The 25,476-nt window shown below is 40.1% G+C and overlaps 1 protein-coding gene across 7 annotated transcripts in view; it reads right to left on the bottom strand.

Moving 5' to 3' along the window:
- Positions 1–1,328: 1,328 nt before the first annotated feature.
- Positions 1,329–25,476, bottom strand: part of LOC110521237 (GRAM domain-containing protein 2A) — a 61,288-nt gene continuing 37,140 nt past the window's right edge. The window contains exons 7-13 of one of the 7 annotated variants that reach the window (XR_016495068.1): positions 20,132–20,203; positions 19,266–19,328; positions 13,370–13,538; positions 9,982–10,075; positions 5,558–5,665; positions 1,643–3,961; positions 1,329–1,609 (exon numbers count right to left, since the gene is read on the bottom strand). Coding sequence is in view for 2 of the 7 variants with exons in the window: in XM_036968803.2 (XP_036824698.2) it covers positions 3,916–3,961; positions 5,558–5,665; positions 9,982–10,075; positions 13,370–13,538; positions 19,266–19,328; positions 20,132–20,203 (552 nt within the window). In the remaining 5 variants the exon portion in view is untranslated. Of the gene's footprint in view, positions 4,085–5,557; positions 5,666–9,981; positions 10,076–13,369; positions 13,539–19,265; positions 19,329–20,131; positions 20,204–25,476 lie in introns of all 7 variants that reach the window. The other 6 variants (XR_016495071.1, XR_016495069.1, XR_016495070.1 and 3 more) reach the window with 6 other exon arrangements.

Here is a 25,476-nt window from a genome sequence, read left to right as displayed (position 1 = left end):
GTAATAATATAATAACATACTGTAATAATATAATAACATACTGTAATTATATAATCATATACTGTAATTATATAATCATATACTGTAATAATATAATAACATACTGTAATTATATAATCATATACTGTAATAATATAATAACATACTGTAATTATATAATCATATACTGTAATTATATAATCATATACTGTAATAATATAATAACATACTGTAATTATATAATCATATACTGTAATTATATAATCATATACTGTAATAATATAATAACATACTGTAATTATATAATCATATACTGTAATTATATAATCATATACTGTAATTATATAATCATATACTGTAATTATATAATCATATACTGTAATAATATAATAACATACTGTAATTATATAATCATATGCTGTAATAATATAATCATATACTGTAATTATATAATCATATACTGTAATTATATAATCATATACTGTAATAATATAATAACATACTGTAATTATATAATCATATGCTGTAATTATATAATCATATACTGTAATAATATAATAACATACTGTAATTATATAATCATATACTGTAATAATATAACAACATACTGTAATTATATAATCATATACTGTAATAATATAATAACATACTGTAATTATATAATCATATACTGTAATAATATAACAATATGCTGTAATAATATAATAACATACTGTAATTATATAATCATATACTGTAATAATATAACAATATGCTGTAATAATATAATAATATATATACATCCACAGAAGATAGGGATTATATTTCAATTCAGTATGCAATGTTTTGTAACTAATAGCGAAACCTCTGCTATTTGTCTCCTACTTTACTACTTGGTCAGTGGTGCGTCTCCCATTGAATGCCAAACCAGTCACGGGGGTGTCAGAGTTCTTTTCATTCTAAACTTGTATAGCTAATAAGATATAAATAGGATGTAATTGTATTCCATCTGATTGTATGGGACCTTAACACCATATGCTCTACACAGCTCACGGAACACGGCCTGTCTGCCTTTCCCACATAGAAATACCAGCTTTTCGGCAGACTTTCTCTCATCCCTAATGTATTTTTCTGAGCAATACAAACAGATGTGTTGCATACTACGACATGAACTCTGTTTAAGTAGTAGTCATGTTTTGTAAGTACTTATTAGGACACAGTGTGCATAAATAAATACAGTGAGGGAAAAAAGTATTTGATCCCCTGCTGATTTTGTACGTTTGCCCACTGACAAAGAAATTATCAATCTATAATTTTAATGGTAGGTTTATTTGAACAGTGAGAGACAGAATAACAACAAAAATCAAAGATAAACGCATGTCAAACATTTTATTAATTGATTTAATTGATCCCTCATTTTAATGAGGGAAATAAGTATTTATTTGTTAAGTCAATATTTATAGTACACCTCCTCCTCATGGAATATTATAATATTTATAGTACACACCTCATGGAATATTATAATATTTATAGTACACACCTCCTCCTCATGGAATATTATAATATTTATAGTACACACCTCATGGAATATTATAATATTTATAGTACACACCTCCTCCTCATGGAATATTATAATATGTATAGTACACACCTCATGGAATATTATAATATTTATAGTACACACCTCCTCCTCATGGAATATTATAATATGTATAGTACACACCTCATGGAATATTATAATATTTATAGTACACACCTCCTCCTCATGGAATATTATAATATGTATAGTACACACCTCCTCCTCATGGAATATTATAATATTTATAGTACACACCTCCTCATGGAATATTATAATATGTATAGTACACACCTCCTCCTCATGGAATATTATAATATTTATAGTACACACCTCCTCATGGAATATTATAATATTTATAGTACACCTCCTCCTCATGGAATATTATAATATTTATAGTACACACCTCCTCATGGAATATTATAATATTTATAGTACACCTCCTCCTCATGGAATATTATAATATTTATAGTACACCTCCTCCTCATGGAATATTATAATATTTATAGTACACCTCCTCCTCATGGAATATTATAATATTTATAGTACACACCTCCTCCTCCTCATGGAATATTATAATATTTATAGTACACCTCCTCGAATATTATAATATTTATAGTACACCTCCTCCTCATGGAATATTATAATATTTATAGTACACCTCCTCATGGAATATTATAATATGTATAGTACACACCACCTCCTGGAATATTATAATATGTATAGTACACACCTCCTCCTCATGGAATATTATAATATTTACAGTACACACCTCCTCCTCATGGAATATTATAATATGTATAGTACACCTCCTCCTCATGGAATATCATAATATTTATAGTACACCTCCTCCTCATGAAATAGAATATTTCCTCATGGAACATTAAGGGCAAGTTGACAGCAACCTAATTCATTGTCAACCTGAGTCTCTTTCTCTGTCTGTCTCACCTCTCTCTTACACTGTCTCCCCTCTCTCTCCGCTCTGTCTCTCTCTCTCCTCTCTGTCTCCTCTCACTCTGTGTCTCTCACTGTCTCTCCGCTCTGCCTCCTCTCTCTCTCTCACTCTGTCTCTCACTGTCTCTCCGCTCTGTCTCCTCTCTCTGTCTCTGTCTTTGTCTTTCTCTCTCTCCTCTCTGTCTCTGTCTCTGTCTTTCTCTCCCTCTCTCAATACTTTCACCACTTTCTCTCCGTTCACGTCCAAAGTTCCACTCCACCCAACACAGATTCACAGACAATGTCTTTACAATTCTGTCAATATCTATTATTACATGACATGACGCAGACATCATATCAGATGGAGAAGCTACTGACTACCTTGAGACAGTCCTAGCCACTTGTTAAGTCACACAAACAATGGTTAATACACTCAAACACACACACATACAACACACACACACACTTTCACAACCTCACCTGACACACACAGTAGCATGTTTTCAGTTGGCATGACAAGACTCGAGCACAGCATCTTCAAATTCTGACAGAAATGTTAAACCTCTGATAATTGTGTCCATTGAAATAGTTTATATTTTTCCTTAGTATTACAGGAATGGTTATGTCTCGGTGACCATGGACAGTAAACATTGCAAGGTGGGCTACGGTTGGAAATGGTTGACCAGGTCAGGTTGAGTTCCTGATCGGACTGCCTTCTTATATTCAATCTTTATTCAGTCTCTCTCGTAGCAACTCTCCTACTGGGTACAGTCTATTCCTGTTGAAAAAGGCCCTGTGTGTCTGACAACAGGCTCCGTGTGTCTGACAACAGGCTCCGTGTGTCTGACAACAGGCTCCGTGTGTCTGACAACAGGCTCCGTGTCTCTGACAACAGGCTCCGTGTCTCTGACAACAGGCTCCGTGTGTCTGACAACAGGCTCCGTGTGTCTGACAACAGGCTCCGTGTCTCTGACAACAGGCTCCGTGTGTCTGACAACAGGCTCCGTGTCTCTGACAACAGGCTCCGTGTGTCTGACAACAGGCTCTGTGTGTCTGACAACAGGCTCCGTGTCTCTGACAACAGGCTCCGTGTCTCTGACAACAGGCTCCGTGTCTCTGACAACAGGCTCCGTGTCTCTGACAACAGGCTCTGCCTCTAAAATCCTGGACGCGGAAGTGTCTGATCAGTTGACTGGTATTGTAAAGTTCCTTGGCAGAATCCGAGTAAAACAAGGACATTGAGGTCAAAGGTCAGGTGAACTCCGTTGGCTCTGTCCCATTGACACCTACTCTGTAGTCGTCTTCTTCCAATCCTCCTCCATCCATTCCAGTCTTTTGTCTGCAGTCCATAGTCTTTCTAGGGAACGACAAGAGGATTCTTGTCTCTCTGGCACCCCCTATTGGACGGTCTATTTAACTGCAGTTTTGGCTTCAGGTCTTGGATTTTCTCAAGTCATTGTCTTTTCATTGAACCAGCAGGGCACTTCTCCACACCTACAGGGTGGGACAGAGTGAACAGGTAAACAAACAGAGTCTCTGTTTGCCCGATGGCCAGGAGAACCTCCGTGACTGACAGACCATCTGTCCAATGTTGACGCAGCATGCAGCAAGTGTTACCTGGGAAGAGACAAACATGCACGTTGGCAAAGAAACAACAATATCTCTCGAAGTGGGGAAGCAATGTTTTATCTAATAAAATATAACTATACAGCAAATATCCAGCCTTGTGTTGAGATGGGAAATTAGCTCAAAGCGTTCAGCCCTGTGTTGAGATGGGAAATTAGCTCAAAGCGTTCAGCCCTGTGTTGAGATGGGAAATTAGCAAATTGTTCAGCCCTGTGTTGATGAGAAATTAGCTCAAAGCGTTCAGCCCTGTGTTGAGATGGGAAATTAGCTCAAAGCGTTCAGCCCTGTGTTGAGATGGGAAATCAGCTCAAAGCGTTCAGCCCTGTGTTGAGATGGGAAATTAGCTCAAAGCGTTCAGCCCTGTGTTGAGATGGGAAATTAGCTCTAAGCGTTCAGCCCTGTGTTGAGATGGGAAATTAGCTCAAAGCGTTCAGCCCTGTGTTGAGATGGGAAATTAGCTCAAAGCGTTCAGCCCTGTGTTGAGATGGGAAATTAGCTCTAAGCGTTCAGCCCTGTGTTGAGATGGGAAATCAGCTCAAAGCGTTCAGCCCTGTGTTGAGATGGGAAATTAGCTCAAAGCGTTCAGCCCTGTGTTGAGATGGGAAATTAGCTCAAAGCGTTCAGCCCTGTGTTGAGATGGGAAATTAGCTCTAAGCGTTCAGCCCTGTGTTGAGATGGGAAATCAGCTCAAAGCGTTCAGCCCTGTGTTGAGATGGGAAATTAGCTCAAAGCGTTCAGCCCTGTGTTGAGATGGGAAATTAGCTCAAAGCGTTCAGCCCTGTGTTGAGATGGGAAATTAGCTCTAAGCGTTCAGCCCTGTGTTGAGATGGGAAATCAGCTCAAAGCGTTCAGCCCTGTGTTGAGATGGGAAATTAGCTCAAAGCGTTCAGCCCTGTGTTGAGATGGGAAATTAGCTCAAAACGTTCAGCCCTGTGTTGAGATGGGAAATTAGCTCAAAGCGTTCAGCCCTGTGTTGAGATGGGAAATTAGCTCAAAGCGTTCAGCCCTGTGTTGAGATGGGAAATTAGCTCTAAGCGTTCAGCCCTGTGTTGAGATGGGAAATTAGCTCAAAGCGTTCAGCCCTGTGTTGAGATGGGAAATTAGCTCAAAGCGTTCAGCCCTGTGTTGAGATGGGAAATTAGCTCAAAGCGTTCAGCCTTGTGTTGAGATGGGAAATTAGCTCAAAGCGTTCAGCCCTGTGTTGAGATGGGAAATTAGCTCAAAGCATTCAGCCCTGTGTTGAGATGGGAAATTAGCTCAAATCGTTCAGCCCTGTGTTGAGATGGGAAATTAGCTCAAAGCGTTCAGCCCTGTGTTGAGATGGGAAATTAGCTCTAAGGAACTGGGAGAGAAAGGTGACATTCATGGGTCAAAAATGAGAAGTGTGTATATGTGTGAGAGATTGAAGATGTACACTTACCTCTCTCTTTTGTGTGTGTGTGTGTGTGTGTGTGTGTCCCTCACCTCTCTCTCATGGGCATTGTGGGATGTGTGTTGAGGAAGGACAGCTGCTGCTCTAGACAACACACACGGAAGGCCAGGTAGCAGGAGGACATGACGAGCAGGACGATACTGAAGGAGACAGACACACGCCGCACAATGACCACATTGTTTACCACAGGGGTTTCCAAAGTGGGGTCAGTGGAGGTACTTCAAAATATATAAAAATATATATATATATACTATTAACAGCATCAAATGAAACTCATTTTTGCCAAGGGGTGGAATAAGTTTAGAGGGTATAATGTAATATTATGAATCTACATTATATGTTTTTAAGTGTGGCCAACATGGGCCTGGGAGGGTCACAGGGGTATTGGTATCCACAGTAGACCTACACTCCACCAATGATCCAATTTCTCAACTCATAGGTTGAGTTGCCGGATCCGGCGCCGGATTACTACTTCCGGCGCCGACAGAGATGGCCGCCTCGCTTCACGTTCCTAGGAAACTATGCAGTTTTTTGTTTTTTTACGTGTTATTTCTTACATTAGTACCCCAGGTCATCTTAGGTTTCATTACATACAGTCGAGAAGAACTACTGAATATAAGATCAGCGTCAACTCACCATCAGTACGACCTAGAATATGTTTTTCGCAACGCGGATCCTGTGTTCTGCCTTACAAACAGGACAACGGAGCGGATCCCATGCAGCGACCCAAAAAAACGACTCCGAAAAAGAGGGAAACGAGGCGGTCTTCTGGTCAGACTCCGGAGACGGGCACACCGTGCACCACTCCCTAGCATTCTTCTTGCCAATGTCCAGTCTCTTGACAACAAGGTTGATGAAATCCGAGCAAGGGTAGCATTCCAGAGGGACATCAGAGACTGTAACGTTCTTTGCTTCACGGAAACGTAGCTCACTGGAGAGACGCTATCCGAGGCGGTGCAGCCAACGGGTTTCTCCACGCATCGCGCAGACAGAAACAAACATCTTTCTGGTAAGAAGAGGGGCGGGGGCGTATGCCTTATGGCTAACGTGACATGGTGTGATGAAAGAAACATACAGGAACTCAAATCCTTCTGTTCACCTGATTTAGAATTCCTCACAATCAAATGTAGACCGCATTATCTACCAAGATAATTCTTTTCGATTATAATCACAGCTGTATATATCCCCCCCAAGCAGACACATCGATGGCTCTGAATGAACTTTATTTGACTCTTTGCAAACTGGAAACCATTTATCCGGAGGCTGCATTCATTGTAGCTGGGGATTTTAACAAGGCTAATCTGAAAACAAGACTTATCAGCATATCGATTGCGCAACCAGGGGTGGAAAGACCTTGGATCATTGTTACTCTAACTTCCGCGATGCATATAAGGCCCTGCCCCGCCCTTTCGGAAAAGCTGACCACGACTCCATTTTGTTGATCCCTGCCTACAGACAGAAACTAAAACAAGAGGCTCCCACGCTGAGGTCTGTCCAACGCTGGTCCGACCAAGCTGACTCCACACTCCAAGACTGCTTCCATCACGTGGACTGGGACATGTTTCGTATTGCGTCAGACAACAACATTGACAAATACGCTGATTCGGTGTGCGAGTTCATTAGAACGTGCGTTGAAGATGTCGTTCCCATAGCAACGATTAAAACATTCCCTAACCAGAAACCGTGGATTGATGGCAGCATTCGCGTGAAACTGAAAGCGCGAACCACTGCTTTTAATCAGGGCAAGGTGTCTGGTAACATGACCGAATACAAACAGTGCAGCTATTCCCTCCGCAAGGCTATCAAACAAGCTAAGCGTCAGTACAGAGACAAAGTAGAATCTCAATTCAACGGCTCAGACACAAGAGGCATGTGGCAGGGTCTACAGTCAATCACGGACTACAGGAAGAAATCCAGCCCAGTCACGGACCAGGATGTCCTGCTCCCAGGCAGACTAAATAACTTTTTTGCCCGCTTTGAGGACAATACAGTGCCACTGACACGGCCTGCAACAAAAACATGCGGTCTCTCCTTCACTGCAGCCGAGGTGAGTAAGACATTTAAACGTGTTAACCCTCGCAAGGCTGCAGGCCCAGACGGCATCCCCAGCCGCGCCCTCAGAGCATGCGCAGACCAGCTGGCCGGTGTGTTTACGGACATATTCAATCAATCCCTATCCCAGTCTGCTGTTCCCACATGCTTCAAGAGGGCCACCATTGTTCCTGTTCCCAAGAAAGCTAAGGTAACTGAGCTAAACGACTACCGCCCCGTAGCACTCACTTCCGTCATCATGAAGTGCTTTGAGAGACTAGTCAAGGACCATATCACCTCCACCCTACCTAACACCCTAGACCCACTCCAATTTGCTTACCGCCCAAATAGGTCCACAGACGATGCAATCTCAACCACACTGCACACTGCCCTAACCCATCTGGACAAGAGGAATACCTATGTGAGAATGCTGTTCATCGACTACAGCTCAGCATTTAACTCCATAGTACCCTCCAAACTCATCATCAAGACACCTGGGTCTCGACCCCGCCCTGTGCAACTGGTTCCTGGACTTCCTGACGGGCCGCTCGCAGGTGGTGAGGGTAGGTAACAACATCTCCACCCCGCTGATCCTCAACACAATCCCCCACAAGGGTGCATTCTGAGCCCTCTCCTGTACTCCCTGTTCACCCACGACTGCGTGGCCACGCACGCCTCCAACTCAATCATCAAGTTTGCGGACGACACAACAGTGGTAGGCTTGATTACCAACAACGACGAGACGGCCTACAGGGAGGAGGTGAGGGCCCTCGGAGTGTGGTGTCAGGAAAATAACCTCACACTCAACGTCAACAAAACTAAGGAGATGATTGTGGACTTCAGGAAACAGCAGAGGGAACACCCCCCTATCCACATCGATGGAACAGTAGTGGAGAGGGTAGCAAGTTTTAAGTTCCTCGGCATACACATCACAGACAAACTGAATTGGTCCACTCACACAGACAGCATCGTGAAGAAGGCGCAGCAGCGCCTCTTCAACCTCAGGAGGCTGAAGAAATTTGGCTTGTCACCAAAAGCACTCACAAACCTCTACAGATGCACAATCGAGAGCATCCTGGCGGGCTGTATCACCGCCTGGTACGGCAACTGCTCCGCCCTCAACCGTATGGCTCTCCAGAGGGTAGTGAGGTCTGCACAACGCATCACCGGGGGCAAACTACCTGCCCTCCAGGACACCTACACCACCCGATGTCACAGGAAGGCCATAAAGATCATCAAGGACATCAACCACCCGAGCCACTGCCTGTTCACCCCGCTATCATCCAGAAGGCGAGGTCAGTACAGGTGCATCAAAGCTGGGACCGAGAGACTGAAAAACAGCTTCTATCTCAAGGCCATCAGACTGTTAAACAGCCACCACTAACACTGAGTGGCTGCTGCCAACACACTGACACTGACTCAACTCCAGCCACTTTAATAATGGGAATTGATGGGAAATGATGTAAATATATCACTAGCCACTTTAAACAATGCTACCTTATATAATGTTACTTACCCTACATTATTCATCTCATATGCATACGTATATACTGTACTCTATACCATCGACTGTATCCTTATGTAATACATGTATCACTAGCCACTTTAACTATGCCACTTTGTTTGCATACTCATCTCATATGTATATACTGTACTCGATACCATCTACTGTATCTTGCCTATGCTGCTCTGTACCATCACTCATTCATATATCCTTATGTACATATTCTTTATCCCCTTACACTGTGTACAAGACAGTCGTTTTGGAATTGTTAGTTAGATTACTTGTTGGTTATTACTGCATTGTCGGAACTAGAAGCACAAGCATTTCGCTACACTCGCATTAACATCTGCTAACCATGTGTATGTGACAAATAAAATTTGATTCGATTTGATTTGATATGTAATAGGTAAGTGTAATATGAATGTGCAATAATAACTACAACCAGCAGGTGGCAGTATGACAGTAAGTGTATAATACAATGAGAGATGCCTTAGCCCAGTGTTTTCCAAACTCTGTCCCGGGGACCCTAAGTGTTGCACGTTTAGTTTTTGTTGCCCAAACATTACACAGCTGATTCAAATAACAAACTAATCATTAGTGGGGCGGCAGGGTGGCCTAGTGGTTAGAGTGTTGGACTATTAACCGGAAGGTTGCACGTTCAAACCCCCGAGCTGACCAGGTACAAATCTGTTGTTCTGCCCCTGAACAGGCAGTTAACCCACTGTTCCTAGGCCGTTATTGAAAATAAGAATTTGTTCTTAACTGACTTGTCTAGTTAAATAAAGGTAAAAACAAAACAAAAAAACTTTGATTATTTGAATCAGCTGTGTCTTTCTTGGGGTCACCAGGAGCGAGTTTGGGGGAACGCTGCGGCATTCCACCAGAGTACAAACAGGTCAGGTTAGTCCGTCCAGTACTCACAGCAGGATGAAGAACTTGAGCAGTTGGTACTCCATGTGGCCCAGTTCTGGTACTGGCTCTGTCAGGAGGATCTTCCCTGTCTCCAGACTCCGCTCTGCACACAACACAGCACGTTATAGGGTGAAGCAAAATGCTTGTGTTACTGTCTCCTAACAGTAACAAAAAAACATAAAATCAACAAATCTAAAAATGCCAGAATGAATCCAATGAACAACACAAATAACACTGTATCAATAACCCAAATCCAATCCAAAATAACACTATCAATAACCCAAATAACACTATCAATAACCCAAATCCAATCCCAAATAACACTGTATCAATAACCCAAATCCAATCCCAAATAACACTGTATCAATAACCCAAATCCAATCCCAAATAACACTATCAATAACCCAAATCCAATCCCAAATAACACTGTATCAATAACCCAAATCCAATCCCAAATAACACTGTATCAATAACCCAAATCCAATCCCAAATAACACTATCAATAACCCAAATCCAATCCCAAATAACACTATCAATAACCCAAATAACACTATCAATAACCCAAATCCAATCCCAAATAACACTGTATCAATAACCCAAATCCAATCCCAAATAACACTGTATCAATAACCCAAATCCAATCCCAAATAACACTATCAATAACCCAAATCCAATCCCAAATAACACTGTATCAATAACCCAAATCCAATCCCAAATAACACTGTATCAATAACCCAAATCCAATCCCAAATAACACTGTATCAATAACCCAAATCCAATCCCAAATAACACTGTATCAATAACCCAAATCCAATCCCAAATAACACTATCAATAACCCAAATCCAATCCCAAATAACACTGTATCAATAACCCAAATCCAATCCCAAATAACACTGTATCAATAACCCAAATCCAATCCCAAATAACACTGTATCAATAACCCAAATCCAATCCCAAATAACACTGTATCAATAACCCAAATCCAATCCCAAATAACACTATCAATAACCCAAATCCAATCCCAAATAACACTGTATCAATAACCCAAATCCAATCCCAAATAACACTGTATCAATAACCCAAATCCAATCCCAAATAACACTGTATCAATAACCCAAATCCAATCCCAAATAACACTGTATCAATAACCCAAATCCAATCCCAAATAACACTGTATCAATAACCCAAATCCAATCCCAAATAACACTGTATCAATAACCCAAATCCAATCCCAAATAACACTGTATCAATAACCCAAATCCAATCCCAAATAACACTGTATCAATAACCCAAATCCAATCCCAAATAACACTGTATCAATAACCCAAATCCAATCCCAAATAACACTATCAATAACCCAAATCCAATCCCAAATAACACTATCAATAACCCAAATCCAATCCCAAATAACACTGTATCAATAACCCAAATCCAATCCCAAATAACACTGTATCAATAACCCAAATCCAATCCCAAATAACACTGTATCAATAACCCAAATCCAATCCCAAATAACACTATCAATAACCCAAATCCAATCCCAAATAACACTATCAATAACCCAAATCCAATCCCAAATAACACTGTATCAATAACCCAAATCCAATCCCAAATAACACTGTATCAATAACCCAAATCCAATCCCAAATAACACTGTATCAATAACCCAAATCCAATCCCAAATAACACTATCAATAACCCAAATCCAATCCCAAATAACACTGTATCAATAACCCAAATCCAATCCCAAATAACACTATCAATAACCCAAATCCAATCCCAAATAACACTGTATCAATAACCCAAATCCAATCCCAAATAACACTGTATCAATAACCCAAATCCAATCCCAAATAACACTATCAATAACCCAAATCCAATCCCAAATAACACTGTATCAATAACCCAAATCCAATCCCAAATAACACTGTATCAATAACCCAAATCCAATCCCAAATAACACTATCAATAACCCAAATCCAATCCCAAATAACACTGTATCAATAACCCAAATCCAATCCCAAATAACACTATCAATAACCCAAATCCAATCCCAAATAACACTGTATCAATAACCCAAATCCAATCCCAAATAACACTGTATCAATAACCCAAATCCAATCCCAAATAACACTGTATCAATAACCCAAATCCAATCCCAAATAACACTATCAATAACCCAAATCCAATCCCAAATAACACTGTATCAATAACCCAAATCCAATCCCAAATAACACTGTATCAATAACCCAAATCCAATCCCAAATAACACTGTATCAATAACCCAAATCCAATCCCAAATAACACTATCAATAACCCAAATCCAATCCCAAATAACACTGTATCAATAACCCAAATCCAATCCCAAATAACACTATCAATAACCCAAATCCAATCCCAAATAACACTGTATCAATAACCCAAATCCAATCCCAAATAACACTGTATCAATAACCCAAATCCAATCCCAAATAACACTATCAATAACCCAAATCCAATCCCAAATAACACTATCAATAACCCAAATCCAATCCCAAATAACACTGTATCAATAACCCAAATCCAATCCCAAATAACACTATCAATAACCCAAATCCAATCCCAAATAACACTGTATCAATAACCCAAATCCAATCCCAAATAACACTGTATCAATAACCCAAATCCAATCCCAAATAACACTATCAATAACCCAAATCCAATCCCAAATAACACTGTATCAATAACCCAAATCCAATCCCAAATAACACTGTATCAATAACCCAAATCCAATCCCAAATAACACTGTATCAATAACCCAAATCCAATCCCAAATAACACTGTATCAATAACCCAAATCCAATCCCAAATAACACTATCAATAACCCAAATCCAATCCCAAATAACACTATCAATAACCCAAATCCAATCCCAAATAACACTGTATCAATAACCCAAATCCAATCCCAAATAACACTGTATCAATAACCCAAATCCAATCCCAAATAACACTGTATCAATAACCCAAATCCAATACCATAACGGTATACTAAGAATGACATGTCCAGCAGTAGATATAGTAGTGAGCTACGTCGAGAATCCAGTATACAAACTCTCGGTGTGTATAAACAGTGGCAACTCAGTGGCGTTCTGCCCTGAGATTAGAAGGTCGATCCCCAGTTGTTACAAACACTATAAAAAAGGGACCCGATGTGGTTTTTATTTAACCAGGCAAGTCAGTTAAGAACAAACTCTTATTTTCAATGACGGCCTAAGAACAGCGCTATGCTATTCAGCGGTTGTTGATGACACTTATCCCGATTGGGGGATTGCAGCTATAACAAGTTTAAAAAAGGAAATGATTAGCTTTCGCCCTTTGATGATTAATGATAGAGTGGGGCCGACCTCTGACCTTACTCTTTAATGTCAGTGGAACCTCCGTAGGTAGGTAGGGGATGTCCTCTGCACGCCGACTGCTGGTGGAGTTACCAAGGAGATCCGGGAGAGAGGAGGACACGGACGGACTGGACGGCTTTCTCCTCCACTTCAACACCGCAGGGAAGTCATTGACCACGGGGAACTCATCCTGAATGAGGGGAGGAGAGGAGGAGAAAGGGGAAGAGAGGAGAGCTTAAGGAGGAGAGGAAATGAAGTTGGCTGAAGAAGAAAGGTAAGGTAACTTTAAGTTTAGGCACTGTTGGGGAAGCTACACTGAAATCATAGTTTACCAAAGTACCATTTACTTTTTCACTAGAAGAATTTAAACTACACAAAATCTACCTTTAAGAAAAATATAGTTTCCTGAACAAAATCTACCCTCAAGACAAATTAGTTCACTACATCCAAACTACTTAGTGAAAAAAACATCACTCTGTGGTCAGGTGTTAACAGAATGTGAAACGTATCCTATTAAACACGAAAACTATATTTCAAGTCAGAATTAGGAATGTCTGATGCAAAAAATAAATATTTCTATATTTTGGTAAAACCAAACAGTAGTTAGCTGCACCGCTACATGGTAAACAGTAGTGTGTAGTTCCAGTAGTTAGCTACACCGCTACATGGTAAACAGTAGTGTGTAGTTCCAGTAGTTAGCTACACCACTACATGGTAAACAGTAGTGTGTAGTTCCAGTAGTTAGCTGCACCGCTACATGGTAAACAGTAGTGTGTAGTTCCAGTAGTTAGCTACACCACTACATGGTAAACAGTAGTGTGTAGTTCCAGTAGTTAGCTGCACCGCTACATGGTAAACAGTAGTGTGTAGTTCCAGTAGTTAGCTACACCACTACATGGTAAACAGTAGTGTGTAGTTCCAGTAGTTAGCTACACCGCTACATGGTAAAACAGTAGTGTGTATTTCCAGTAGTTAGCTACACCGCTACATGGTAAAACAGTAGTGTATAGTTCCAGTAGTTAGCTACACCGCTACATGGTAAATAAATTGAATCAAATCAAATTGTATTTGTCACATGCTTCGTATGCTTACTTACGGGTCCTTTTCCAACAACGCAGAGTTATAGATAAGGTTAAAAAAATGTATAACTAGAATGGTGACACGAAGAAAAAATACACACTGAATAACGAAACAAAATAAGGAGTAAAAATAACATGGCTATATACAGGAAGTAGAAAGTAACATGGCTATACACAGGAAGTAGAAAATAACATGGCTATACACAGGAAGTAGAAAATAACATGGCTATATACAGGAAGTAGAAAATAACATGGCTATACACAGGAAGTAGAAAGTAACATGGCTATACACAGGAAGTAGAAAATAACATGGCTATACACAGGAAGTAGAAAATAACATGGCTATATACAGGAAGTAGAAAGTAACATGGCTATATACAGGAAGTAGAAAGTAACATGGCTATATACAGGAAGTAGAAAGTAACATGGCTATACACAGGAAGTAGAAAATAACATGGCTATACACAGGAAGTAGAAAATAACATGGCTATACACAGGAAGTAGAAAATAACATGGCTATACACAGGAAGTAGAAAGTAACATGGCTATACACAGGAAGTAGAAAATAACATGGCTATACACAGGAAGTAGAAAGTAACATGGCTATATACAGGAAGTAGAAAGTAACATGGCTATATACAGGAAGTAGAAAATAACATGGCTATACACCGGAAGTAGAAAGTAACATGGCTATATACAGGTATTAGAAAGTAACATGGCTATATACAGGAAGTAGAAAATAACATGGCTATCTATATACAGGAAGTAGAAAGTAACATGGCTATATACAGGAAGTAGAAAATAACATGGCTATATACAGGAAGTAGAAAATAACATGGCTATATACAGGGAGTACCAGTACCGAGCTGATGTGCAGCTGTACGGGGTAATAACATGGCTATATACAGGGAGTAGAAAATAACATGGCTATACACAGGGAGTACCAAAAATGCTGATGATGTGCAGCATTATGAGGCAATTGAGGTAGATATGTACATAGAAGTAGGGGTAAAGTGACTAGACAACGGGATAGATAATAGACAGTAACAGCAGTATACTGTAGGAGGGGTAAAGGATAGATAATAGACAGTAACAGCAGTATACTGTAGGTAGGGGTAAAGTGACTAGACAACGGGATAGATAATAGACAGTAACAGCAGTATACTGTAGGTAGGGGTAAAGGATAGATACTAGACAGTAACAGCAGTATACTTACTGTAGGAGGGGTAAAGGATAGATAATAGACAGTAGCAGCAGTATACTGTAGGTAGGGGTAAAATGACTAGACAACAGGATAGATAATAGACAGTAACAGCAGTATACTGTAGGTAGGGGTAAAGTGACTAGACAACAGGATAGATAATAGACAGTAACAGCAGTATACTGTAGGTAGGGGCATAGTGACTAGACAACAGGATAGATAATAGACAGTAACAGCAGTATACTGTAGGTAGGGGCAATGTGACTAGACAACAGGATAGATAATAGACAGTAACAGCAGTATACTGTAGGTAGGGGCAAAGTGACTAGACAACAGGATAGATAATAGACAGTAGCAGCAGTATACTGTAGGTAGGGGTAAAGTGACTAGACAACGGGATAGATAATAGACAGTAACAGCAGTATACTGTAGGTAGGGGTAAAGGATAGATAATAGACAGTAACAGCAGTATACTGTAGGTAGGGGTAAAGTGACTAGACAACAGGATAGATAATAGACAGTAACAGCAGTATACTGTAGGTAGGGGTAAAGTGACTAGACAACAGGATAGATAATAGACAGTAGCAGCAGTATACTGTAGGTAGGGGTAAAGGATAGATAATAGACAGTAACAGCAGTATACTGTAGGTAGGGGTAAAGTGACTAGACAACAGGATAGATAATAGACAGTAACAGCAGTATACTGTAGGAGGGGTAAAGGATAGATAATAGACAGTAACAGCAGTATACTGTAGGTAGGGGTAAAGTGACTAGACAACAGGATAGATAATAGACAGTAACAGCAGTATACTGTAGGAGGGGTAAAGGATAGATAATAGACAGTAACAGCAGTATACTGTAGGTAGGGGTAAAGTGACTAGACAACGGGATAGATAATAGACAGTAGCAGCAGTATACTGTAGGAGGGGTAAAGGATAGATAATAGACAGTAACAGCAGTATACTGTAGGTAGGGGTAAAGTGACTAGACAACAGGATAGATAATAGACAGTAACAGCAGTATACTGTAGGTAGGGGTAAAGGATAGATAATAGACAGTAGCAGCAGTATACTGTAGGTAGGGGTAAAGTGACTAGACAACAGGATAGATAATAGACAGTAACAGCAGTCTACTGTAGGTAGGGGTAAAGTGACTAGACAACAGGATAGATCATAGACAGTAACAGCAGTATACTGTAGGAGGGGTAAAGGATAGATAATAGACAGTAACAGCAGTATACTGTAGGTAGGGGTAAAGTGACTAGACAACGGGATAGATAATAGACAGTAGCAGCAGTATACTGTAGGAGGGGTAAAGGATAGATAATAGACAGTAACAGCAGTATACTGTAGGTAGGGGTAAAGTGACTAGACAACAGGATAGATAATAGACAGTAACAGCAGTATACTGTAGGAGGGGTAAAGGATAGATAATAGACAGTAACAGCAGTATACTGTAGGTAGGGGTAAAGTGACTAGACAACAGGATAGATAATAGACAGTAACAGCAGTATACTGTAGGAGGGGTAAAGGATAGATAATAGACAGTAACAGCAGTATACTGTAGGTAGGGGTAAAGTGACTAGACAACAGGATAGATAATAGACAGTAACAGCAGTATACTGTAGGTAGGGGTAAAGGATAGATAATAGACAGTAGCAGCAGTATACTGTAGGTAGGGGTAAAGTGACTAGACAACAGGATAGATAATAGACAGTAGCAGCAGCGTATGTGGTGAGCGAGCGTGTGGCGGCAGTATGCGTGTGTGTGTGTGTGTGTGTTTTGGGGTGTCAGTGTATGTGTGAGTGTGTGGGTAGAGTCCAGTGTGTTTTTAGCATAGAGTCAGTCCAAGAGAGTTAGTGCAAAAAAGGGTCAATGCAGGTAGTCTGGGTAGCTATTTTGTTAACTATTTAACTAACTATTTAACTAACTATGTAGCAGTCTTATAGGGGGTATCAGCTGTTCAGGGTCCTGTTGGTTCCAGACTTGGTGCATCGGTACCGCTTGCCGTGTGATAGCAGAGAGAACAGTCTGTGGCTTGGGTGGCTGGAGTCTTTGACAATGTTTTGGGCCTTCCTCTGACACTGCCTGGTATAGAGGTCCTGGATGGCAGGGAGTTCGGCCCCAATGATGTACTCGGCCGTACCCACTATCCTCTGTAGCGCTTTAGTAGTATAGTAGTATAGTATAGTAGTATAGTAGTAGTATAGTAGTGTAGAGTATAGTAGTGTAGAGTATAGTGGTGTTGTGTGGAGTGTAGTTGAGTGCAGTTGTGCAGAGTGTGGTAGAGTATAATGGTGTAGAGAGTATAGCGGTGTAGTGTGGAGTATGGTGGAGCATAGTAGCGTATAGTAGTGCAGAGTATAGTAGTGTAGAGTGGAGTAGTGTAGAGAAGTGCAGAGTATAGTAGTGTAGTATAGAGTATAGTATAGTAGTGTGGAGTAGAGTAGGGTAGAGTAGTGTAGACTATAGTATAGTAGTGTAGAGTAGTGTAGACTATAGTATAGTAGTGTAGAGTAGTGAATAGTAGTGTAGACTATAGTAGTGTAGAGTAGTGTAGAGTAGTGTAGAGTAGTGTAGACTATAGTATAGTAGTGTAGAGTAGTGTAGACTATAGTAGAGTAGTGTAGAGTAGTGTAGACTATAGTATAGTAGTGTAGAGTAGTGTAGACTATAGTATAGTAGTGTAGAGTAGTGAATAGTAGTGTAGACTATAGTAGTGTAGAGTAGTGTTGAGTAGTGTAGAGTAGTGTAGACTATAGTATAGTAGTGTAGAGTAGTGTAGACTATAGTATAGTAGTGTAGAGTAGTGTAGACTATAGTATAGTAGTGTAGAGTAGTGAATAGTAGTGTAGACTATAGTAGTGTAGAGTAGTGTAGAGTAGTGTAGAGTAGTGTAGACTATAGTATAGTAGTGTAGAGTAGTGTAGAGTAGTGTAGAGTAGTGAATAGTAGTGTAGACTATAGTAGTGTAGAGTAGTGAATAGTAGTGTAGACTATAGTAGTGTAGAGTAGTGTAGAGTAGTGTAGACTTTAGTAGTGTAGAGTAGTGTAGAGTAGTGTAGACTATAGTATAGTAGTGTAGAGTAGTGTAGACTATAGTAGTGTAGAGTAGTGAATAGTAGTGTAGACTATAGTAGTGTAGAGTAGTGTAGACTATAGTAGTGTAGACTATAGTATAGTAGTGTAGAGTAGTGTAGACTATAGTAGTGTAGAGTAGTGTAGACTATAGTAGTGTAGAGTAGTGTAGACTATAGTAGTGTAGACTATAGTATAGTAGTGTAGAGTAGTGTAGACTATAGTATAGTAGTGTAGAGTAGTGAATAGTAGTGTAGACTATAGTATAGTAGTGTAGAGTAGTGTAGACTATAGTATAGTAGTGTAGAGTAGTGTAGACTATAGTATAGTAGTGTAGAGTGGAGTAGTGTAGAGAAGTGCAGAGTATAGTAGTGTAGTATAGAGTATAGTATAGTAGTGTGGAGTAGAGTAGGGTAGAGTAGTGTAGACTATAGTATAGTAGTGTAGAGTAGTGAATAGTAGTGTAGACTATAGTAGTGTAGAGTAGTGTTGAGTAGTGTAGACTTTAGTAGAGTAGTGTATAGTAGTGTAGAGTAGAGTAGAGTAGTGGCTGGGCTTACCATAGATAATGAGCTAGGCTCCTCCAAGTACTGCTTCAGGCTAAGGCTTTTCTTCCCATTCACCTATGGAGGAAAATAAGGGTACACTGTAACTACACTTAATGTACCACCATTCAGATGGTGGTAGACTATAGCAGTTATTAATTCAGACCCATAACCATTCAGATGGTGGTAGACTATAGCAGTTATTAATTCAGACCCATAACCATTCAGATGGTGGTAGGCTATAGCAGTTATTAATTCAGACCCATAACCATTCAGATGGTGGTAGACTATAGCAGTTATTAATTCAGACCCATAACCATTCAGATGGTGGTAGGCTATAGCAGTTATTAATTCAGACCCATAACCATTCAGATGGTGGTAGGCTATGGCAGTTAATAATTCAGACCCATAACCATTCAGACCCATAACCATTCAGATGGTGGTAGGGCTATAGCAGTTATTAATTCAGACCCATAACCATTCAGACCCATAACCATTCAGATGGTGATAGGCTCTAGCAGTAATTAATTCACACCCATAACCATTCAGATGGTGATAGTCTATAGCAGAAATTCAGTCTCCCCAACTTGTTCAACAGCCACACCATTCATTACCAGATTCAGCTGAGGTCTAGTACTTAAGGAATGATTTGTACCAAATACAATGCTCTTAGTTTTAGAGATGTTCAGGACCAGTTTATTACTGGCCACCCATTCCAAAACATAACTACATTGTAACTACACTACATGACTTTAACAATTGTATCTCGTCATAGAGGTGTATTGCAAAACATTTCTAGTGTAGCAGACACTTTCCTACAAAGTGGCCCACATGGGAATTGAACCCACAACCTTGTGGACCGTGAGGAGGTTATTTCTCACCTGAAGGTGTGTGCAGATCCTCCTGAGGATGTCGTAGACACTGTCTCGAGACAGCAAGGACACAAACACATACTGCAACACAGAACAAGACACTAAAAAAACAACACAAACTCAACCTCTATAGTAGTCTAGAACTTAAGCTCTATAGTAGTCTAGAACTTAGGCTCTATAGTAGTCTAGAACTTAGGCTCTATAGTAGTCTAGAACTTAGGCTCTATAGTAGTCTAGAACTTAGGCTCTATAGTAGTCTAGAACTTAAGATCTATAGTAGTCTAGAACCTAAGATCTATAGTAGTCTAGAACTTAAGCTCTATAGTAGTCTAGAACTTAAGCTCTATAGTAGTCTAGAACTTAGGCTCTATAGTAGTCTAGAAGTTAGGCTCTATAGTAGTCTAGAACTCAAACTCTACAGTAGTCTAGAACTCAAGCTCTATTGTAGTCTAGAACTTGAACTCTACTATATTTGAATAGTCTATTAAAGAAGATATGAAGATGCACAAGTTACCAACAAAGTCTGATTTCTCACTTGCCAACTGACACCTTTATGACATGGACTGACTAAGTAGCTTCAGCCAATCCAGCTGTGATAGATAAAAGACTGTGTATATAGTAAGTGTTACCCATTCATTTTACCCAAGTCCCTCAATCAGACAAAGCAAAGCCAGCTGGCAGCCAGGAGCTTTAGCTGTTGTCACTAAAGTCCATAAAACCCCATAACGGTGTTTGACCCAGAACAAGACCAGACTATTGAGTTAACCCTATCAGTCTGGAGCTCCAGCAATGCATGCCCAGCCCTTATATTTAGCCTCACAATGAAGTGGTTTACCATTTTATTTTCTAGACAACCAGGGCTACAAGTAACAATTTGACATAAACAGTTGCATTCACGAGTTGGTTTGACAAAGGTCAAAACAAAAATAAGGTCTGTCAAAGCAAAAACCTGATCAAAATGAATTTATATGGATGCTGTAAGTATAGAAATGGTTTGCTCAGTGGGAAATTAATATCCAACTAGGCAGTGACAACTGTGTGGAGTTTGGAGTTTGTGACAGCAACTATGCGAGCTTATTACAGTATTATAGACACTAATTTCCTGGGATTTCATATGATCGTCTATGTAGAAGAACCCCTTACAGTATTATAGACACTAATTTCCTGGGATTTCATATGATCGTCTATGTAGAAGAACCCCTTACAGTATTATAGACACTAATTTCCTGGGATTTCATATGATCGTCTATGTAGAAGAACCCCTTACAGTATTATAGACACTAATTTCCTGGGATTTCATATGATCGTCTATGTAGAAGAACCCCTTAAAACGACTCTTGTGTAGCTTGTGAGTGCCATAGAGCAAAACACGTGTGGTCGTGGGGGTCTCAGCTTTTCATAGATAGTTTTCATTAGTTTGTAGCTCAAACCATTCAGACACTACAGACGTTTTTGTAACAAGACTCGACTCCAGCTTAGTCCTGTACAAGCCTATTTATGCTTGATCCGGGAATTCCGTTTCGGAGGCTCCGACCAGTGGCGGTTGGTGCTGTTTAAGATGAGGGAGGACAATCATTTATCTTATGAGCATGGCCTTATTTCTATTAAGGCACATTGGATGACTGTAATTCATATTCCATTCACCCAGTTCAATGTAACATGGATATATTTAGGCTACTACATGATACTCTAATGTTCCCTATACCCATCATGAGGTTTCTACAACTTAGCTTTGAATTAAAGTTTACAACGTAGGTGCACACGTTGAAATATTTTTTTTTGTTGTAATCAAGGTGAAAGACAGTGACGCATTCAATACCGCCTTGCACATTCTTGCCTTCATCTCGTAAGGACCAATGCTGGGAGACGAGAAGCAAGTACAGGGAGTGAACATTTAATGGATAACAGACAAGAAACAAACAAGGACAGCGTCTGGACAGGAGAAAACATAACGACATCAATGCTGACACGGGGAACAAACTGAGGAGCAGACAGATATAGAGGGGCAATCAACAAAGTAATGTAGTCCTGGTGAGTCCAACATTGCACATATGCACGTAATGATGGGCTGCCTGGTGCCCTTGAGCACCAGAGAGGGGGAGCGGGCGCATGCATGACACATCAAGCTGATCTACGGTGTAATCATTAGTCCAACAGTTGCAAACGATAGTTTCTATCGGACAAATTCAGGTATGTTTATCCCCGTTTCGTTCGTTTTCCAACAGAATCGGTGGAATGAATACACCCCTGATCACACACAAACACAGTTCACTTTCATAGCAGCCACATACAAACAGCACGATCACCTTGCTCATTGTAATTCCTTCTCGCATCTACACGCTCTCCTCCTCTCTCATCTTTTTCCTTCGCTTGTGGACTTCAGTGCACAACACATCAGCTGTTTGTGACCAGGCTAAAAAACCTTTCCAAGCCAAACCTTCATATCATGATCGCTAACCACTACACACAGCCTACATCGTTGTCACCATATTAGATAACATCATACAACATAGCAAATTTAACTACCACTTTAGTAAACCCACTACAATCATGCAGTACAGTGTACAGTCAGAAAGCAGTTTAGCAGTTACACCGGCGGGCCCTGGTGGCAATAAATTCATAAATCCAAAAGTTTACCTTGACTTGGAAGAGTGTTGGATAGCCATAGTCAGCTAGCTAACATAGCATCCCTCTCTGTTTGAGCCGGTATTTGAGTAGGCTAGCTAGCTAAGTGAAAAAAAATAGAACAAAATATAATATAGCTAGCTCTATCTTGTTCTCTCCCTCTCTGTTTGAGCCGGTATTTGAGTAGGCTAGCTAGCTAAGTGAAAAGAAATAGAACAAAATATAATATAGCTAGCTCTATCTTGTTCTCTCCCTCTCTGTTTGAGCCGGTATTTGAGTAGGCTAGCTAGCTAAGTGAAAAAAAATAGAACAAAATATAATATAGCTAGCTCTATCTTGTTCTCTCCCTCTCTGTTTGAGCCGGTATTTGAGTAGGCTAGCTAGCTAGCTAGCTAAGTGAAAAAAAATAGAACAAAATATAATATAGCTAGCTCTATCTTGTTCTCTCCCTCTCTGTTTGAGCCGGTATTTGAGTAGGCTAGCTAGCTAGCTAGCTAAGTGAAAAAAAATAGAAAAAAATATAATATAGCTAGCTCTATCTTGTTCTCTCCCTCTCTGTTTGAGCCGGTATTTGAGTAGGCTAGCTAGCTAGCTAGCTAAGTGAAAAAAATAGAACAAAATATAATATAGCTAGCTCTATCTTGTTCTCTCCCTCTCTGTTTGAGCCGGTATTTGAGTAGGCTAGCTAGCTAGCTAGCTAAGTGAAAAAAAATAGAACAAAATATAATATAGCTAGCTCTATCTTGTTCTCTCCCTCTCTGTTTGAGCCGGTATTTGAGTAGGCTAGCTAGCTAGCTAGCTAAGTGAAAAAAAATAGAACAAAATATAATATAGCTAGCTCTATCTTGTTCTCTCCCTCTCTGTTTGAGCCGGTATTTGAGTAGGCTAGCTAGCTAGCTAGCTAAGTGAAAAAAAATAGAAAAAAATATAATATAGCTAGCTCTATCTTGTTCTCTCCCTCTCTGTTTGAGCCGGTATTTGAGTAGGCTAGCTAGCTAGCTAGCTAAGTGAAAAAAAATAGAACAAAATATAATATAGCTAGCTCTATCTTGTTCTCTCCCTCTCTGTTTGAGCCGGTATTTGAGTAGGCTAGCTAGCTAGCTAGCTAAGTGAAAAAAAATAGAACAAAATATAATATAGCTAGCTCTATCTTGTTCTCTCCCTCTCTGTTTGAGCCGGTATTTGAGTAGGCTAGCTAGCTCTATCTTGTTCTCTATCTCTCTCTTATACTGTTCATACATTTTTGAAGAAATGTATTTGTTCAAATAAAACTATAAAAAACTATAAACAACTATAAAACTTGAAATCAACTATTGTCTTTCTCTCTATTTGAGTCAACTACTCACCACACTGTATTCACTGCAGCTAACTGTAGCGTATGCTTTCAGTACTATATTCATTCTCTGATCCTTTGATTAGTTGGACTGGACAAGAGCTCTGATAGGTTGGAGGACGTCCTCCAGAAGTTGTCATAATTACTATGGAAGTCTATGGAACGGACTGAGAACATGAGTTTCCTAGGTTTTGTATTGAAGTCAATGTACCCAGAGGAGGACGGAAGCTAGCTGTCCTCCGGCTACACCATGGTGTTACCCTACAGAGTGCTGTTGAGGCTACTGTAGACCTTCATTGCAAAACTGTGTGTTTTAGTCAATTATTTGGTGATGTGAATATATTTAGTATAGTTCTATTCAAGAATTCTAGCTATTTTTTTATTTACATTTTTACATGTTACCCCCTTTTCTTCCCTATTTTCTGGTATCCAATTGTTAGTAGTTACTATCTTGTCTCATCGCTACAACTCCTGTACGGGCTCGGGAGAGACGAAGGTCGAAAGCCATGCGTCCTCCGAAACACAACCCAGCCAAGCCGCACTGCTTCTTAACACAGCGTGCATCCAACCCGGAAGCCAGCCGCACCAATGTGTCGGAGGAAACACCGTGCACCTGGCGACCTGGTTAGCGTGCACTGCGCCTGGCCCGCCACAGGAGTCTCCGGAGGCCAAATCGAGCTCTGAATGGCAAAGCTATGTGCCTCCCAAACTTTGGTTGACGGAAAATACATCCTGTATAAACACAAACTCACTTCCTTGACAACAAACATGGAGAACTTTGACGACATGCTATCAGAACAAGTTCACTAATAAAAGACATCTTTATGATACCTCGTGTAGGGATTTCAAAGACACAAACATTTGTTTGAACTTCTGGAAAGAGATCGGGGAGGTAATGGGGATTGATGCAGTAAAGAGGTCAATGGAATGAAGACTGTGGGGAATAGAAGGACGCTGCATTGGCACACATTCAACAAATCTGATCTAACAATGTGGATATTTATCAAATCCGTCATGATCGATGTATTGTAACAGGCCCACAATATGGTCACTAAAAACACGATTTGGATATATTTGGCTGTTTTCGTTGCATAACATTTAGAAGTTTTTCCTTTTCAGGTTTAGAAGTGACTGTTAAATGCTAACTCCTGTTCGTATAAACTGGCGGCATAGCTAGCATCCAAAAATCAGAGGTGGTTGTCAAAGTAGTTTTTACCTGTAATGCAGTTGATTGATGACATGAACATGTATTGGGGTTGACATCCATACAAGCATTTTTACTTCAACGTAGTGTGAAATACACAAATAAACAATAGCCTTAAATGTAGACTAATTTTGCTGGGGGGGGGGGGGGGGGGGGGGATTCGGGGAGATTCGTGATGGAGATGCAGCCTTT

Source organism: Oncorhynchus mykiss, chromosome 4, assembly GCF_057628025.1.
Source record: "Oncorhynchus mykiss isolate SJ-2025 chromosome 4, ASM5762802v1, whole genome shotgun sequence".
NCBI classification, from domain to species: domain Eukaryota; kingdom Metazoa; phylum Chordata; class Actinopteri; order Salmoniformes; family Salmonidae; genus Oncorhynchus; species Oncorhynchus mykiss.
Note: the sequence above shows the minus strand (reverse complement) of the source record. Positions and strands in the feature narration are given on the sequence as shown.